Source organism: Rattus rattus, chromosome 3 (assembly GCF_011064425.1).
Source record: "Rattus rattus isolate New Zealand chromosome 3, Rrattus_CSIRO_v1, whole genome shotgun sequence".
Classification (NCBI taxonomy): Eukaryota; Metazoa; Chordata; class Mammalia; order Rodentia; family Muridae; genus Rattus; species Rattus rattus.
The window spans coordinates 21,085,649-21,099,933 of record NC_046156.1 but is presented as its reverse complement, the minus strand read 5'-3'; the positions used below and the strand labels follow the sequence as shown (position 1 = coordinate 21,099,933).

At 48.9% G+C, this 14,285-nt stretch overlaps 1 protein-coding gene across 1 annotated transcript; it reads left to right on the top strand.

The window, feature by feature from the left end:
• The first annotated feature begins 944 nt into the window (after positions 1-944).
• On the top strand, positions 945-13,837 carry C3H4orf54 (chromosome 3 C4orf54 homolog). Its single transcript, XM_032897266.1, has 2 exons — positions 945-6,341; positions 12,736-13,837. The coding sequence occupies exon 1, from the start codon at positions 947-949 to the stop codon at positions 6,299-6,301; it is 5,355 nt and encodes a 1,784-aa protein (XP_032753157.1). The 5' UTR covers positions 945-946; the 3' UTR covers positions 6,302-6,341; positions 12,736-13,837.
• Positions 13,838-14,285: the final 448 nt, after the last annotated feature.

Genomic DNA, 14,285 nt, shown 5'->3' with positions numbered 1-14,285 from the left:
GAACTGGGGGTTTGGCTGTATTTCCCTGGGGCATACCAGCAGCTCACATTTCCCCTCTGAACCCCCCTCGGAGCCGCACTGTACTCATGAAGGGTAAGCATATTTATTCCTTGTTCTTTCCTGTGTTTTGACTCCCTGCCCTGCAGACCTGGCCTGCAGCCAGGGGAACCCAATCGCTGAGCTGTATCTAAGGCTATGTTTAACAGGACTTACTGTCTTGTAGCGCATTTACAAGTTTAGGGGCGGTTTTGAGCTTGAGTGGCCACTGTAGGGATCGACATAGAGTCCATATTGTCTTCCTGTGTCCCTTCAGAGGGCCTGTAGCTCAGGTTTATTTAAGAAGCTTTTAGGTCTCTGAAAATTCCCCTGGTGACCTTTGAGTAAACACAGCAAGGATCCTAGAAGGGATTTTTTTTTTCTATTTTGAAACAAATAGGTTATGTTCCACAGAGCATAAGTCTGGCCAACGGGAAAGGTGATGAAGTGTTCTTGTCCTATGAAAACTTTTATGACCATCCTTCAGCTGATTTTGCCCTCCAAAGAGGGAAAGACGATGCAAATGAGGCGATATAAAATTACCGTATGCACGAGTGGGACTCGAAATACTTCTGGAGTGTCCTTAACTGATTCGAAGTGCAGGGCAAAATTTGAATTTTGAACAAGGAGAGAAAATTCATTTAATCAGAGGCTGGAGAAAGATGGCAGCCAGTGAAGGGTAATTGTGTACTTGCTAGACGTCTCTGAAGCAGATGACAATGAACATTTGGCTGATTTGAATGAGAAGCCACATTCCTCCCCCACCCCGCCTCCTCTCCTCTTCTCTTCTTTTTACCCTCAAGTGTAGTTTCGATATGACTAGGGAATGGACACTAAAAATATTTCTGGAATGACGTGACCCTCTGTCTCCCCATCCAGGAGAGCGACAAGGCTGTACAAGACACAGCACATGCTTTCCGTTCATTTCTGGCAGACTCGGGGTCCACCTACAGATGCTGCTTCTTCATCGGCTAATGGCATTCAGACCCTCACCCACCGACGCTGTCAGACAAGCAACTGGACAGGACAGCTCAGCAGCAGGACGCTGGCCACAATCGCGGCCAGAGCCTCAGCCCCCTGGCTACAGACCACCTCTGCTGCCTCTCTTGGGAGCCCTCCCACCTCCCTCTGGATTGCCGAGGCCCCACCACAGGGGCTGAAGAACTGGGTGGCGGTGGCAGCTGTGGCAGTGGTACCTACAGCCTTCCGGCCAGCCCAGGCACGTGGGAACCTGTTTCAGGCCACTCTGCGGCCCCTCCGGGATCAGAGGGGGACTCAGGACAGCCTCAGCGCTCACCACTGCCTCTTCTTGTATCTAAAACCTGGGCAAGGACTCAGAATGGAAGGCGGTACTTCTGACATGAACTCACAGACCAGCCTGACGCCTGCAGAGGACCCGGCAAGCCGACCACAGGACAACCCGGAGCCCAGGCAGCAGCTGCGGCCACTACCTGAGCCTTCAGCCTCTACCCAGCCTGAAGCCAAGTATGTGGAGATGTGTGCTTCAGCTCGAGTCGGAAGAGAGAGCCCCCAGACCATGAAACTGCTACTGGAACACTGCCCTGAGGAGCAGGCCTCCAGGAGCCCAAAAACAAAAGCCCCGGATGAACCCAGCAGCGGTGCCCCTGAGGCTCCAACCCCGGGGGAAAGCCCTTCTTCCGCCCAATGTCTCAGCTCCCAGGCTTGTGAGAACGACTTCTTATCTTCCTCCTCCTCCTCTATGGACAGTGCAGAAGACAATGGCCTTTCCAAAATGGATGGTCCCACCAAGTTACTGGGGGCCCTGGCCACCTCCTCCTCTTCCTTAGGCTTTGAGAGTGAGCCGGAAAGGGGCTGCCAGCCATACAGGGGAGAAGAAGCCGGAGACAGGGCAGGAGCAGGAGAGGGTAGAAGAGAAGGGGTCGATGATGGGACAAGGTGCAAAGACATTATCGCCAAGTCCCATGGCAAGAGGGGCCCCGTGAAAAACGAGGAAGCACACTACATCACCACCCACGAGATCCAGCTGAGCGAGGTAGAGCAGGGTATGGATTTCGACGTGGGACTGGCTTCTCGCTGGGACTTCGAGGACAACAACGTGATCTATTCGTTCGTGGACTATGCTTCCTTTGGTGGCAGTGATGAGACCCCAGGAGACATCACCACTGAAGAAGACGATGACAACAGCTGTTACGTCAGCACCACGCCAAGCACCAACACCACACGGACTCCCAGCCCCATCAGCAGCGACCTGGCTCGCCCCAGCACGAGCAGCAGCGGCCGTGACACCAGCAGCACAGAAGTGGGCAGCGGCCCCTCTGACAGTGACACTATTCCTCCACCCACTGGACCTGGCACTGCCGCTCCACCTGAGCCTTTGCTGGAGCCCCGGGAGGCAGCCTCGGGGGCATCGGCCACTTCTGCAAGCAGCTGTGGGGGTGCAGCAAGCCAGATCCTCCTATCAATCAAGCCAACTTCCCGGGCTATAAATGAACCTAGCAACGTGCGTGCAAAGCAAAACATTATTTATGCTGCCAAGCATGAAGGCGACATGAGCCTCCGAGTCTCTACAGCTGCTGAACACAACTCAAGTTCGCTGAAGCAAATTTCGGCTGCAGCCGTGGCTCAAGACCATGCAAAGAAATTCATTGCTGTCCCTGCTCGCCTGCAAACCAGGTGCGGGGCCATCCGGGCCAAGGAGCTGGTGGACTACTCCAGCGGAGCCTCCAGTGCAGTGAGTGAGCTAGACGATGCGGACAAAGAGGTGAGGAACCTAACCTCCAGGGCCTTCCGGAGTCTTGCCTACCCCTATTTTGAGGCTCTGAACATCAGCTCCCGAGAATCCTCTACCACACTCTCCGAGGTGGGCTTTGGACGATGGTCAACCTTCCTAGACTTAAAATGTGGAGGTGTTGGCGCCAGAGTGGAGCAGAGCCTGCTGAGGAGCAGTGCAGCCTCTGTGGCTGCAGGTCTGAGGAAGGGCGGTGGCGCCCGAGCCCCTGCAGATCAGCTCTACCTTCAGGCCAAGAAGTCCCAGACCAAGGCCTTGGAGTTTGTGGTCAGCAAAGTCGAGGGAGAAATCAAACATGTGGAGACGCCCTTGTGCTTCCAGAAACAGGTCCAAACTGGCTCTCGGGTGGTCACGCTTCTGGAGCCCCTGAATCTCCGCAGTGAGAGCAAAGCCAGCTCCGCCACTGGGCCCTGCAGAGTCACCAAAGGTTCTAACAAGGGTCCCGGGTCTGTGTACACGGACGATGGATCGGAGACATCCGACAGTAGCAAGCCTGCCGCTCGCAGTGACGGCCCCCAGAAGAAGTCCAAATTCGCTTCCAGTCTGCTCAAAAACGTTATTTCCAAGAAGATGCAGCGAGAACACGAGTTCAAAATGGAGAGAGGAGAGGTCACTGATACATCTCACCATAACCCCCCCAGCGCTAAGGAGACGGAAGGACCTCCTGGGGCTGAGAAGCCGTGGGAGCGGGGTCTGCAGAGGCAGAGTTCACGGCACTCCGAGGCTAGTTCTGAGTACACCGTGGTCAGTGTGTCTGATGCCGGTGGAGAAGGCTCTGTGGTAGGTTCTAAGTCCCCCGTTTTCAAAGCCAGTACTCCTCGAGAGAGTAACACGGGCTCCGGCCGAAATCTCTCCGACGGACACACAGAAGTGTGTGAAATTAAAAAGAGTGCTTCAGAGACCGTCAAGGGCATCTTCCTTCGGAGTCAGAACAGTGCCTTCCGGACATGGAAGGAGAAGGAGGCGGAGAAGCTGGAGGAGAAAGTTCCCATCGGGAAGCTGAAGCTCCCCAAAGGTGGGGACTGGAGGGCTGACCTCGGGGAGATCTCGGCCAGCAAGTCCACCATCATGTCTCGACTCTTTGTTCCCAACATCCAGCAGACACCCAAGGACAAACAGCCAGAGAAGCAGGCCACCAAATACCCTGCTGCTGCCCAGACTACCTCCATGGCAGTGATCAGACCCAAGGCTCCTGAAATCAAGATCCGGCTGGGAAGTGTACAACAGCCAAGCTCAGACTTCAACATTGCCAAGTTGCTCACGCCCAAGCTGGCTAGCGGCAGCAGTGGCAGCTCAAACCTCTTCAAGACCGTTGAGGATAACAGCAGGACCCAGCAGAAACTCTTCCGAGGTGGGGACAGTCTGGAAAAGGTACCCCACTTCCAGGTGAGAGATGTTAGAGACAAGTCCAAGGCCCCGGGACCTCTCCACCAGGTGAGGGATGTGAGGAAGCTAATCAAAGGGTCGGGAGATAGCAGCGACAAGGGCAGCGTCACACCAGAGCAGGGCTTGACAGGGCCTAAGCCTAGGCAGCTGACTCCTGCCTCTGGAGGATCCAGGTCCTTGTCCCCTATGGTGACTATGGTTGTGAATCCAAAAGAAGACGGTGTGGATCGAGAGCCCAGGGAAGGTGCGTGCAAAGCGGGGAACAGCAGTAGACTCTTGAACTCCTCCCCAGAAGGGACTGTCTTGGTTCACAGGGCATCTGGCAGGCTGCCTGTGGCCACCATTGCCCCCAATAAATCCGAGCAGGGTTCTTACCTACCTGTGCTCAAGATCGTCTCCAAAGCTTCTGCTCAGAGGACCCCGGAGAAGCCCAAAGAGGAGGAGGTCAAGGAGGAGGGGAAAGCCCCAAAGCCAGCCCGGAATGCCTTAGAGAAGCTGACAGCTGCTGTGAGGTCCATGGAGGAGCTGTACAGCTTCAACAGGAATGAATGGAAGCGCAAAAGTGACCCCTTGCCCATGATGGCTGACAGCCATGTCCTGTCACTCATAGCCAGTGAGGAGAAGGAAGGGGTAGTTGGACCCGAAGGAGACCCTGACAAGCTGGCCAAGCAGTTGGGACAGGTGGAAGAACGGAACACGGGACACAAAGGCGGTGTGGTCCTTCGAGCGGCCCCCATAGAACGTCTGCAGAGGAGAAACTCAAACCCCAGCACCGAGAGCGTGTCTGCCCGTGCAGCTGCCTTTGAGAACATGGCCAGAGAAAGGCCCCGGTCTCTCTATATTCCTCCAGTCCACAAAGACGCAGAAAGAGCGCAACCTTTGCAGCCCCTCCCCCCACTCCCCAGCAATCGGAATGTGTTCACCGTGAGCGCCAGCAGCAGTGCTCAAAAAACTGGGGGCATCGCTGGCAAGTTCCCACAAGGGCCCTCTCCCGAGGGCCTTTCGACAGCCAAGGGCATCAAATCACAGGGACTCAGATCCCTCAAGATCTCCCCGGCCACCCGAGCCCCTCCTGATGATGCCGCCAACAGGAAAACTGCTGTCAGTTTGGAGAAGAGCAACAGCGACTGTGAGAATTATCTGACTATCCCCCTTAAGGGAACTGCTGCTTCAGGGGAGTTGCTCGGCAGGCCTGGGGCTTCCAGAGATGGGGCCCCCAGCTCCTCAGATGCTACTCTCTGTAGTTTACCTCCACTGAGTGCCCGCAGCCAGGTCCCCAACAACCCCAAAGGATCTCTAGTCAGCGGAACCAGCAGACCAGCTTGGCGTACCAAACCAGACAACCACCGAGAAACAGTTGCTGCCCCCACAGGACCGCAGAGCCCCGAGCATACTCCTACCACTATCTACCACCAACAGGCGTTGCCCTTTACCCTCCAGGGCACCCAGCCTCAGGTCCTCTGCTTCTCCCCACCCGGTATGCCAGCCCCAGCCCCTGCAGGCCCAGCTGCTGTCCCCACAGACCCCTTTCAGCAGACACAGCCTCAGCAGACACAGCGCAAGATGCTCCTGGATGTGACCACCGGCCAGTATTATCTGGTGGACACTCCAGTTCAACCCATGACCCGGAGATTGTTTGACCCCGAGACAGGACAATATGTGGATGTGCCCATGACTTCTCAACAACAGCCCGTGGCACCCATGTCCCTCCCTGTACCTCCTCTGGCCCTGAGTCCTGGGGCCTACGGGCCCACCTACATGATCTATCCTGGATTCCTGCCTACAGTGCTGCCCCCCAATGCCCTGCAGCCCACGCCCATTGCTCACACTCCAGGAGGCAGTGAGCTCTCTGTGGCAGCAGAGACCCCCAGCAAAGAGACAGCGACAGCGTTCACTGAAGCCCCTTACTTCATGGCCTCTGGTCAGTCCCCTGCCTCCTCTTCCTCCTCAGCCCCGGCAGCTACATCCCAGCTTGTGGGCGCCAAGGGCTTCGCCCAGTTGCACGGCAAGCCTGTCATCAGCATCACCTCACAGCCCTTGGGGCCACGGATCATTGCTCCCCCGTCCTTTGATGGCACCACCATGAGCTTCGTGGTGGAACACAGATGACAAGAGGCTCAGGAAAGAAGAACGGAAGGAACAGCCCCTGGTGAGTGGGTTTTACCCTGCTGGTCTGACGACCCAGTGGCTTTGTGTCTTTGGGAGTGGGAGCATTACAGAGGCTATCTGTAATCGTGGGCGTTCTGGGAAACCAAGACTAAACTGCCTGATTCGTGAAGTAACTCATGTGTTGCCCACATTCCCTCACTCCTCAATCTGGACAGCCTTCGCCCTTTGACCCTCGCAAACTGCCTGCGTGTTTCTCCCACCAGAGAATAAAGGGAAAGGAACCTTCCACAAGTCTCTTGGCCTTTTTTTAAGTAAAGGCTGGAAGGAGAAAGAAATGAAAGGCTGCTCTAGATTTCCCAGTGTGAGCCTGCCTCTCTGTTCCTGGCCACCAGGTGGGACAGGCAAGCCTTTAGCTCACCAGAAACAAAAAAGCATTAACATGTTGGCTCCCGGGAAGCCTGGGAGTTTCAAATGGATGCGTACTAAAGTCATCAAAAATACTCTTCTCTGTCCCTTCCCATCTGCTCCTTGGAGTTTCTTATTCTAAAAACAAAACAAGACAAAACCCTAAGCAACAACAACGACAACAAAACTTCCTTCTTTTGGTTTTGAACCCCATATTCTGATTTATTAATGTAGTTCTCCATTTATTTATTTACTTATTTATTTAATTCTCTTCTCATATATTATATCCTTCCAGACTGCAGTTTCCCCTCCCGCCCTTCCCTGCTGCCAATCTCTCCCTTCCCTTCTCTCTCCCCTAGATCCACCACCCTCCTCCTCTCAGAAAAGAGCAGGCCTCCCAGGAACATCAACCAAACACAAGCATAGCATAGCACAGTTCGCTAGCATAGCAGCAAGCAACGATAGGAGCAGGCACAACAACACCATCACATCGAAGCTGGACACAGGGCAGCCCTGTAGGAGAAGGATCCTACAAGCGGGCCAAAGAGTCAGAGACTACAGTTTTAAAAAGTTCTTGTTTTTGAGTTTTCAAATGATCACAATACTTTCCCTAAGGTTTTTAGTGTATCTTATATGTCCTTATGTGTGGTTAGATGTAATACACACACACACACACACACACACACACACACACACACACACACATGAGAGTTTGACCTTCAGAAGGGGGGGGTGAGATTCTGGAGTCCAAGTTACTCTGTGGGTCAAGTTGCATTTTACGCCGTATTACCCTGGCTGAACCCATCATGCCCCAAGCCTAATCCCCGTAAGCACCTACTCTGCCTTTGAAAAAAGAACAACTTCCATACTTGCAGAGGAAATCGGAGAAAATCTATTTCTGACACCCGAGTCTGATCCATGCTCGCAGGCAGGGATTTCTGCTGGAAATACAGTCTGTGGAACTTGAGAGGAGGCACGAATGTGAGTGGTTGGAACCGGGACACCTCAGGTCAAACACAGAAGACAGAGTGACGGTGCCTTCCGGCAGGAGCACATGGGTATCAGAGCTGTGGGCAGACTTGTCTCTCTGCCTTTCGGAATAGGAAGGGTTGAGACTTTGTGCCACTAGGATTTTCACACTGCATGGGGGGAAAAAGGGTAGCTGAGCTAAGAGAATACTGTAGTGGAAACACATTCCTGCCTCCCCTGTGTGTGTGTGTGTGTGTGTGTGTGTGTGTGTGTGTGTGTGTGTGTGTGTGTGATGCTGATTCCTGTATTATCAAATAAGATAATCAGATAAGAAAATGTATCTAGCAAATACAGAGGCGGGGGAACTGAGAACAGGACCCCCGTTGAAGGAATCAGAGTGAACTGGAAATTGAAAGGTAAACCCCAAACAACAATGTATTACTAAGCCACTCCTAAAGCTTGGGGGACATCATATCTAATCATCCCAATGTTTACTGAACCCCAGCTATGTCACTGGGGAGGGTCTGGGGGGAAGGGGAGGATCGTGCATGCTCTAAAAAGTATTCTTAATAAAAAAAAAATCCAGAATAAGGAAACAAATGTGAACAAATAAGGTAAACAAACCTGATTACCGTCAGCTTAGAGGACATTACTATCTAATCATCCAATGTTTATCAGCATGTCACTGGCTGGGGAAGGGTCGTGCATGCTCTAAAGTATCTTCCAGAATAAGGAAACACTGAACAGGATGACATTTATTGGGGCTTTTGCTTAGAATTCAAGTAAAAGCACAAACGTCACTCTAGCTGCAACCCAGACGCTCCAAGAGTCTTCAACAGGCATAAACACAGGAAAGCACTAGTGTGCCCGCAGAGGAGACCCAGCATAACGACCAGCTCTTCAGGAGACTGTCTTATAGGCAACAGCGTTTGATCCCCTGGACAGATGGTCTGTTTACCTAGGGTGGTTTGGATCAGCTAATCCCCAGGAGTTTGTGAAGCCGGTGAATGTGCAGGGAGCCTAGGAGGGCACACAGCAGTCTCTTGGCGTCCTCAAACGGCAACAACCGAAGAGCAAAGAGAAAGCTGGATTCAGGGAGAGCCATTTTCAACACCCACTTTCATGGTGTGTTCTGAGCTGTCCTAGAGGACTTCTGAGACCCTCAAACCCAGATCCCTTTGTATCAAAACTGCAGGAGGAAAGCGAGGGTTGTGTAAAGAGGTGAGGCGACCTTTTCTTGGTCACCATCCGTCTGTGTATGGCTTGGTTTTTAACCTGGTCGTTGATCTCAGTGTCTTTCTGATCTCTGTCCTTTGTCTTTTTCTTTCTCTCTGGGGACACTTTGATGGCGTCTGCCCTAGTGTTCCCTTTACTATCTGAGAAGTTATTCTGGGTTCTCCATTAATTCTTTAGCAGTACTATCGGTCCCAGTGTGGCTTCCCATTTCCGATGACGTCAACTCAGTTGACTTCAATGGCCTGTCACACACATCTATACTTACGCCTGTGTCCTTAGTTTTTTCTCAGGGTTTGTTTTTTGTTTGTTTTGTTTTTTACAAAATGAATTGCTTAAAGTGCAGGACTGGGTGGCCTTGCCAGATCTTTCACCACAACATCCTTCAGAACACTGAGCATCCCTGGTAGGTCAGGACTCTGGCTACCTCTTGTGCCCTGGTGGACAGAGCCAAAGACTGGGCTGCTGTAAACCCCACATTTCATTTTCAGTTCGTCCCATAATTACATTCACGATCAAAAGGTTATTTCTTTTCCCCTCCCCTAATATGGTTGTGGCTCACTCTCCCATTAATATATTTCTGTCGCTGCAGTTTTGTTCTATGATATTCTTAATGCGCTTGGATCCCAATTGCCTTTTCTCCCTTTTCACTGGACTGAGTTTTCCTCTAGCTCACTCATAACTTTCTATGAACTTCCATCATGCATACACATATTAGCCAAGGCTGGCCTTGAACTTATCTGAGGCTAACCTCCATGCTTGACTCCCTGATGCTTCTGCCTTTGCTTCCCAAGTTCTGTGATTGCAAGTGTTCATATTTTCTTCCTTAGCATAACTTAGCCCCATGCCATTGGGTTATTAGACAAGTAGATGCTTTTCTTAATCTCTGCTAGGCAAATGAAGGTATTCATTGCCCCGACTCACGGTGAACGAAGCCTGGGCTGTTTGAACAGCATGCCTGCATCATTTCAGAAGATCTTTGGTTATTCACTTCCCATATCAGCCCTTCTGCACCAGGCTAACTTTCTCTGAACCTTTTGGCATCTTTATTTCTTGGCCTGTTAGCCTAGTAAAGAATCACATGACATTTGTGCCCTCCTAGAGGATAGCAGACCATAGCTAGGCTGACTGCTCTCATGCTAAGTTTTCCAATCAGGTGGGAAATAAACATTCTAGCCAAGAGAAAATTAAATGGTCTAGCCATTTCACCATCATAAGAAGAGAAAGAGAGAGAAAGAATGTGGTGGTGGTGGTGGTGGTGGTGGTGGTGGTGGTGGTGGTGTGTGTGTGTGTGTGTGTGTGTGTGTGTGTGTGTGTGTGTGTGTGTGGAGAATGTGTGTGTGGTGTGGTGTGTGTATGTATGGTGAATCTGTGGTATGTGTGTATGTGTGTGTTGTGGTGTGTATTTGTGGTGTGTGTGTGTGTGTGTGTGTGTGGTATTTGTGTGTGGTGTGTATTTGTTGTGTGTGTGTGGTGGGTGTATGGTGATGGGTGGAAACATTTTGGGTAACGGGAGCTATGCCTCTGACCAGAGCACAGGTACACATGACCTAAAGTCAGGCAGCTGCGACTGAGTGTAACACCATTATTTACTGGTGTAGGCCAGTGTTATATACACTTTCTTTTATCTGTAGAATGGAAATAATTTTGAGAAAAGTTGTAAAGATGGAATTGTTAACTCCCTTCAAAGATCATATAGAAAGTGCCAGTGTTTCTTGGAAACTCGAACCTGGAAATAAATAAATGCCTGGAATTTCCACAGGTTCTGGACAAACCAGGAAATCAACCCTATTGTTTCAGACATCCAGGGTGGTATCAGGGGCCTGTGCACAAGATAGCTGAAGTTCCCAATCAGGAAACAGCTCAACAGTTCCCTTGGAGCTGGCTGGGCGCCAGGCAAGCCAGTTGGCTGGGTGCCAGAGTATTCGAGCATCCCCACAGCCTTCCAGCCTGTTATACAACTCTGGGTCCAGCTTGCCAACCGCATGTGGTGATTTTCCTCTCTGTCTGGGCACAAGCCTGGGAGGAAAAAGGGAAGGCTGCCCTGAATCCCTGATGAATGCGGTCAGTGTTCCAGGTCTAAACTCCTGGGAAGGCATCCAGGGAGACCACTCGGTAATACAGTGTAGTAAACCCCTCGTCTTTACTCTCAGAATTCACTTGAGAAGCCTCTGGTGGGTTTTATTGGCTAATTATTACTGTTCCATCCTTAATAAGAATTAGACCAATACTTTCGAACTTTCAAACAAAATTTCTCTAAAATTAATAGAAACACACACAAAAAATGCCTTATGGATATCCACAAAGCAATATCTAGACTAACGATCCTTGAGTGTGATCCTAGGATATTGAATAAACAGATTTATCTCCATTTCTTAGTTGACTGTCATCTTGAAGGGGAGTTTCTTACTCTCCCCCAGTTCCTCCTCCTGTTCCTCCCCTGTTCTTCCTCCCCTATCCCTGCTATTGGCCCCTTTTCCCTCTGCTCAGTCCTTAAAACCTTGCCTTATGACCACACCAAGCCAGAACTACTGTCAAGTTCCTTCATGTAATCCCGATTATTCTTCTGAGTCACACGGTCACTCCTCCTTCACATGTGATAATGTTCAGTTTCCTCTTGCTGTTCTGTGTCTGTTAAGAGAGAAAATCAAGGTTAGCAACTGTGTATCAGTGAGTTCCTGGGGAATGGTGAGCAGTAGGTACCACATGTGCCATACAATAGTTCCTGGGGACTGCTTAGCTGTGGGCACTACAGCTCTGGGGGACTGCTTAGCTGTGGGCACAGTTCCGGGGGACTGCTTAGCTGTGAGCACTACAGCTCTGGGGGGACTGCTTAGCTGTGGGCACTATATATTCCACACATCAACAGTTCCTTTAGCCCGAATATATTTTCTCAATATAAATATGAAACAAGAAGATATATTTGATGTATATTCACATGAGCTGCCAAAACATTATTATTATTTCATTCTTAATAAACCTGTGCTCAAACAGGCTTTTTTTCTAGGTCACGGGACTAAAGTATCCCTTGCCTTGCTACAGTGGTTGCATAGACAGATGTTACTTGAGACTTCTATCTCAAAGTTGTTTCACACGATAGAGACTTCTTCTCATGCACTTGAAGTGCATTTCATTTTTGTCTTCATAATATTGTATCTGAAAACCAACTTCCAGGCATTAAAAAAAAATCCTTAAGCAAAGTTCTAGTAGATTATATTAAAGAGTTTAAAAATAGATGAAATGGATAATATTTTATACTTTTGAATAATGTCAGTACTGTCTTAATAGGGGTTTAATTGAGATATATTTTATAGACAGCAAATGTGATTTATATAAAAGAGCACGCTGTGAGAAATTCCATATAACTCATTTAGCGGTCATTCGCTTTCCCAGAATCCCTAGTGCAAGGGTTCACTGATCTAATTACTGACATAGTAAGTTTCAAAAGATGCCATTTAATTTAAATACCCGTTCTGTGGGTTAATTTTAGGGACACATACAATACACCGTTTTGTCCTTACAAAGGACATCAGAGAAACTAAACATTTAGCTCTGAAATCATTTTGAACAGCTAATTAAATTTGAGTCAGTTTTCAAAGACGGGTTCCACTTGGGGGCACTTTCTGGAAGTCAGCAATGTCTAATAACTGCAACGGCACAGTTGCTAAGCACATTTAAAACTGCACGTTTCACAGAAATGGGTCAAATAATCAAATGGCAGACGGGGCATGTATTTTTTTTTTTTTTTACTTTTAAAGGGAATATTCTTTCAGAATTAGCCATCTTTCCTTTGACCATGTTTTCTTTGCATTTTTCCTCTTTTGCAGGAGCAAGACAGAAATGAGAACTGTTCTTTAATCCGAAAGTTTCATTGTAACACTGAATTCATCGGGAAAACCCTTCCAGTTGTGTTACAAACTTTTATTTCTTATGAACCACGTGTGTAAGTTTGTATATTTTCCTGAACAACTCCCTAAGGTAGCTTTTGTTATTTCAGTTTTACTAAGATGAATGGTTATGTTTCTCCCCATGAAGTATTTCTTTTTATACTTTAATACCGGACATAAGCTTTCTGGCCACCGCCTTCCCTCCTACACTTGTGACCAGGCACACAATACACTGAGTATTTGAATGGTTCTTTCAAAACAGGCAGTGGGATCTGATTGGTTCTGTTGTAAACCAAACCAGCAAATCAAGAATTAGGATCAGAAATCACCCTGGAGTTTCTTGAGCTATGTCGAGTCTAGCTGACATAACCTTCTGCTTCCAGTAATGAGTAGCTACCTCGTCGTTCTGATTGCTGTGTTGTCTGGGTTCTTGGCCAGGTTTGGCATGATGTCCCATGTAATCCTGACAAATGGTGGTTTGGACATTTGTGCTTTAATTTTCCCCCATTTGTGCAGTGCCGTGACACTGTTTTTGCCATAAAGCAGAATGGAAGATATGGGAGAACTAGTGATTACATTGAATATTAAGTTCTTCGCTTCAGAAAGCATAAACCCCCCATTCTCCTTTAAGAATCCAACCTTAGGTGTAAGTGTGCGATGCACATACCCCTAATGATTCCCTTCATGGTTGTGTCCTGCCTCTCGCTCTTTGCAGCCTGAAGAGAAGCCTGTTTGGGGAAGGAGATGGAATTGACTCTGAACTTTGTTTCAGTGTTCCCAATTCACTCCAGCCCCAACCATCCCACAGGAGAAGCTTGTAATTACAGTGCCTGCTTCTTGCTTCTGGTTTTAACAGATGTTAAGATTCCAAATCACCCCATGCATTACTCACCAGTTGTAACCCAATTCTGACTGAATGGATACATTCAGCCTTTCCTAATTGGTATCTCAATTAAGTGATACACTGAAGAATTTCTTAATTACTTTCTAACCAAATACCCCTTTAAAACCCAAGTATTAATTCTCAAGATTTCTGTAAGGAATCTCTGGTCAGTTACTTGTTTGTTTAAAGATAAAGCATTCTGGTAAATTCTTTAGATTGTTTTTTAAATCATCAGTATTTGCTTTCCACTTAAAATTGCTTCATGAAGTGAGGGATTTTATGATGCCTCTCAAAATACTGAATTTTCTAAGGCTTTTCAATTTTAACTACTTTGTAACAGTGGTTTTTTTGGGGGTTTTTGGGGGGGGATTTTTTTAAAATCCAGGCTCAAAACCAAATTCAATGCCACTTCTGGGGCCTTTCTTAAGGGGGAGAAACAAGTTCTAAAAATTAAGTTCTTTTTAGACAAAGAGCAAGATATGAAGCAGGAATAGTGAGTGGCTTTTGGCCAATGAGCTATTAAATAAACCCTTGTCTCTGAGGCATGGTGTATGAAGCATGGTCTCTGGGTTGGAAGATGCTTTGGGACATATTTAGGAGACCGTTG